General features: G+C 43.7%; 2 protein-coding genes across 2 annotated transcripts in view; both read left to right on the top strand.

Annotated features, from left to right (window-relative positions):
* The window catches only part of LOC117943370 (semaphorin-3D-like), a 6,629-nt gene extending 5,190 nt beyond the window's left edge, over positions 1–1,439 (top strand). Inside the window, exons 4-5 of the mRNA XM_034869452.1 lie at positions 124–692; positions 725–1,439. Of these exons, the coding sequence (XP_034725343.1) occupies positions 124–615 (492 nt within the window). The 3' untranslated portion in view covers positions 616–692; positions 725–1,439. The remainder of the gene's footprint in view (positions 1–123; positions 693–724) is intronic.
* Positions 1,440–3,338: 1,899 nt separating this feature from the next.
* LOC117943368 (zinc-binding protein A33-like) overlaps positions 3,339–5,099 on the top strand; it is a 6,254-nt gene continuing 4,493 nt past the window's right edge. Inside the window, exons 1-2 of the mRNA XM_034869451.1 lie at positions 3,339–3,557; positions 4,847–5,097. Of these exons, the coding sequence (XP_034725342.1) occupies positions 4,864–5,097 (234 nt within the window). The 5' untranslated portion in view covers positions 3,339–3,557; positions 4,847–4,863. The remainder of the gene's footprint in view (positions 3,558–4,846; positions 5,098–5,099) is intronic.

Raw genomic sequence — 5,099 nt, 5'->3', positions numbered from 1 at the left:
CTGTAAGACCAGCACGCCCAGAATGCACCTGAACACACCTCCCTGTAAGACCAGCACGCCCAGAATGCACCTGAACATTAACGTTAACATCCTCCTCTCTCTATCCGTCTGTCTCGCTCTCAGCTCCGTCAGAGCGACGACCGCGTCCTTCACCTGAAGCGGGGTTTGCTGGTTCAACGCCTGGAGCTGGCTGACTCGGGCCTCTACACCTGCGCCAGCCACGAGCACTCCTACACCCAGGTCCTGGCCCGATACCGCATTCACATTATCCCCAACCACAGCCTCCACCCGAGCCGCTACCAGCAGAACCAGAGCCCGATCCACCCGGGCCCAGGCGGGCCAGGGAGGATCAACCCAGCCGGGGTCGCCGGGTTTCTCGGCCAGTCGGCGCCCCTTCAACCTCCGGTGCCGGCACACAGGAACTCGTGGCCTCCTCTGAAGAGCTACAAAGACCTGCACATGGTGGGGACCAACAGTCTGAGCGTGGACGAGTACTGCGAGCAGCTGTGGTACCGCGAGAAACGCCGGCAGCAGAAGCTCCGCACCCTGAAGCTGAAACAGGAGAGCAGGAAAGCCCGGGTGAGGCGGAACAACCCTCCGGAGATTCCCCTCTAGTCCGTCCCCCCCCCGCCCCCCCACAGAGACTCTTAAAGGACAGCAGATCCTGAACATGCAGAGGACACGGGAAGGTTCGTTTGTTGTTGGCTTTTTATTTTATTTTTTATTTTTTTAGCAAATAAAGCTCAAACTACTAGCGTGACACCAGCCATATATTTACTATTAAAGACAATGTCAATAATACAAAAGACTTTAGTACATCCTCACCCTGATAGCCTGGGAAAACCCTTTGGAACCGGCAAATCTGAGAGTCCGCCTGGCCAACGGGGCCAATGGACCAAGAGCCCATTTAAGCTTTATTTCCATTTTTTCCAAATCGAGGCCCCAATCACATCCGTTGAGGCTTAACACGATGACGTTGAAGCATCATCTCCTTCATCGCTCTGATTGGTTTTAGGTCTATCCAATCGGTGACGCCCCCTTTGGAAACGGGCTGTGAATGAACCTTCCCCAGACCCCCTCTCATGCCCTGTTTACACATACATGGTTATTTTGACAAACGGAGACATTTCCCTTCGTTTGTGCCGTTCAATTACGCACAAACGGATCGCCTCTTTCTAAAACCTCCGGCCAGAGTGGAGAGATTTTTGGAAATCTTTGACAAACGGAGGTTTAGGCAGCCGAGGAAGTGAGGGAGAGGAGAGAGAGGAAAGGATTTGTTGCTATTTTGGGGATTTTGCTTGGTTAACATGGGCTTGAGCTTCTCGTCACTCTGCCACCATCAGGTTTGACATGCTCTTGACGGCATTGACGGCATGTATGCACACGTGCACGTGTAAACGAAAACTTCTGAAAACTGACAGCTGTGCACAATGTCATTTTAAAAAAAGGTAAATGTGGTCTTTAGTTCTCTGTAATGACTAGTAGGCCAACAGGAACATTTTCTAAATTGGATTAGAACTCTTTTAAAAGCCTTAAAAAATGTGTCACCTGTATCTTTTACATTTAGACACGACAAAAAAGAATCTGTTGATTAGTTTCTGGATTTAGATTAACGGGGTTCATTATGTAGTTTGATCCAAGCTTCAGCTTAATTTGAAAATGTAATTTGTCAGATGTCTGCTGATAAACTAGGTCATGACAACTCAGATTCACAAATGTGCAGGTCTACGTATTCTCATGTGCAGGTCCATACTGTATGATAACAAATGAACAGTTGACAATTCGTATGACATTCTCCAAAATTAGGGGTCACATGATGAGCGGTCACATATCTTGTAATATCGGTCCGTCCGAACAGAAACAGGTAGCCATGGTTATGAGGGAAGAAATCAGCATCAGCTCATAGTTCATAATGTAAATTTATAATCTGTCAAGTACGAGCTACTATTTATTGCGGCTATTATTTGTCAATCAACAAATATCTACACTGCAACACCTCCTTTTTGTCCCTTTTTCTATCCAACATATCTATTTAGAAAAGCTGCAAAGATTTATTATAACGATTTTCCAAATTTTCTCATGTCAGCGTGTTAAATGCAAATATCTTCTAGTTTCTTCTCTCCACTGGGACAGTAAACTGAAGATCTTTGAGTTTAATTTAACATTTTCAGACATTTTAGACACCAAACAATGGAGATAATAATCTACAGATGCATCCACACTGAGAATAATCGTTGGTTTCATCCCTAAACCTTCCAAGGATTTGTTACTGTTATTTTTGCATAGATCATTAAAAGTATTTTCACCTTCTGTAGTATCTATATCTTGGACTGACGAACAGAGGAACATGTATCAGGATCTCACGCACGATGCAGACAGAAATATGTACACTATATATAAAGTATAAGTTAATGACAGAAGACCAAACAAGGGACGTGTTTCCTGATTTACTGCAACACATTGAAGCATCCTGTATAATGTTTGACATGTATTTATGTTTGTTGTGAGACGTAATGCTGATCTACATGGACTAGATCTACTTCATGGACACGCACACAAGAAGCGGACCTTGATTGAAAATACATCATGTAAAGCCTTTTATTCCTGCCATGTAACTAATAATTATTATTCAAGTCAATGTATATTAAAGAACTCTATTTTTGATAGTTTTCTTACTCAGTATTTTTAGATTTTCAGTACTTCTTTGTGTTTATATGAACGTGTGTTTCTCATGAGCAAAATTAACCCTTTTGTAAGCTTTGCTTTAACTTTAACAAGCTTTGAGATCAAGAAATGCAATTGTGTTAAGTTGCTGTATGTGAATAAGCCACAGACTGTTAAAATAAAATAAAAATATGTATGTATAATGAAGACATTTTGTTGCCACTTGCAGAGTACTTCCAAAGGTAGAATAACACCTAGACTTACCTAGAAGTTACGTGGGTTCCACGTGTGGTTTTGGTTGTCCTTATCATTTGCATCATCATTTAGGTAAAAGTACTCATTATGTTTCCCTTTATTTGGATATTGCATGTTACACATTATCTATGATGCTCCACGATCATCCATCTTCTCATTGGAGTGTCCGTGTGTTCTTGGTTCCTGTGACTCCTTTTTTGTCTTTTACTTCATTTCTGGTTTTCCTGCCTGCGGTTTATGTTGTAAGGATTTTTATATTCAATATTCAAGCTCTACTCTTCCTGCAGTCTTTGCACTTGGGTCCCATGACTCAACCTGTTGAACGTAGTTGTAGCATCAGACTGCTGCAAACTATGAGTCAACATATCCTGCAATGAATCAGAACTAAGGAATGAGACACACCCCGTATGTCCAGAGGTGGGACAGAGCTCCACCCTTCAACTGTCTCACCTGAGACAAACCAGGAACCAGTTTGTTTTTGGTCCTCGCTACAGAGAGACACACAGACGGAAAACAGACGATCAGATTCACCTTCAGATCAAACTAACAACTTCCTCTGAGTGAGTTCAGCTGCAGGAGAGAAAAGTGGAGAACTACAACCCTGCTGCTTCAACCTGCTGATTCTCCACACTCTGAAGGTGAGTTGGACTAAAGACACGACTCAAAGTGAAAGTAAACTTCAGGGAAGTGAGTAGAGGAGGGAGGGGAGCCATGACTGACTGTTCTTTCTGTCTGCTGTAGTTTGTGGTTGAAGTTTCTTGTAACAGCGAGGGAGGAATTTGGTTTAAAGATGAGACCTTGTTGAAACAGAATAAAGACTGACAGAGAACAATCAAAAGTGACAAGAACAGCTCTGACAATGCACCAAGTTACAGAGTGACAACAGTTCTGGGTCTCCCACAGCAGATGACCGTTCCTTATATCCCCGTGCCCCCCCCCCCGGCAGAAACCAAGCCTTGTTTGGAAAACATTCTAATCTTAAACAAAAAACTTCATCTTCTTCCTCAGACTTCTGGGAGACAGCCATGTCCCCGTGCATCTGTCTAGTGCGTCAAGAATGACTGTAGCCGTCATTCTGTCTCAGAAATCAGAGATTTATCTCGTCTGTAGAATGCTTCACGGCTCCGACCGACAGATCGGACGCAGTGACCCCGACATATCTTTTGAGACACATATTTCAGAGGCATATTGAAGGACTTACTTATAATAATAAATATTTTTTGCAACTCTCTCCTCTTCGGTCTCGCTCACAAATCCCTCCACAAACTTCAATTGGTCCAGAATTCAGCTGCCCGCATCATTACTCGAACCCCCTCCATCCACCACATCACTCCTGTCCTCCAACAGCTCCACTGGCTCCCGGTCCAGTTCCGTATCAAATTCAAAATCCTTCTATTAGCATTCAAGGCCATCCACAACCTCGCCCCCCCATATTTGTCTGATCTCCTCCAGCGTCCCACTCCCTTCCGCCCCCTCAGATCCTCTTCCTCCATAAACCTGTCTGTCCCCCCCGCCCGTCTCACCACCACGGGGGGCAGAGCATTTAGCCGCTCTGCTCCCCGTCTCTGGAACTCACTACCCCCCCAACTCAGAAACATTGATTCATTCCCCCATTTCAAATCACAACTAAAAACACATCTGTTTATAACTGCCTATTCCACCTAAATGTCTGTTGCTCTGCCTTTTCTGTTGCTTTGCTGTATAGTGTTTGTTTTGCTATTGTATAGTATTGGTATTTGTTTTTCTGTATAGTATTTGTTTCTATGTTCTTAATTTATGAATTCCCTGTGCGGCGTCCTTGAGTGCCAAGAAAGGCGTCTTTAAATAAAATGTATTATTATTATTATTATTAATAAAAAATCACGTTAAGAAATGAATTATTGAAAGAAAATCATTGTCTATGTAATTTTCCCATTACAGTTTTCAGCTTCACTCAGAGACCAAATGGCTTCCAGATCAGAGGAGGATCTCTGCTGTCCGGTCTGTCACGATGTCTTTAGGGATCCTGTTCTTCTGTCATGTAGCCACAGCTTCTGTAAAGACTGTCTGCAGAGCTGGTGGACAGAGAGACCAACACAGGAGTGTCCAGTTTGTAAGAGAATATCTTTGTATGAACCACCTTGTAACCTGGTGTTGAAGAACCTGTGTGAGGCCTTCTTACTGGAGAGAGATCAGAGAGC

Source organism: Etheostoma cragini, chromosome 4 (genome assembly GCF_013103735.1).
Source record: "Etheostoma cragini isolate CJK2018 chromosome 4, CSU_Ecrag_1.0, whole genome shotgun sequence".
Classification (NCBI taxonomy): Eukaryota; Metazoa; Chordata; class Actinopteri; order Perciformes; family Percidae; genus Etheostoma; species Etheostoma cragini.
Note: the sequence above shows the minus strand (reverse complement) of the source record. Positions and strands in the feature narration are given on the sequence as shown.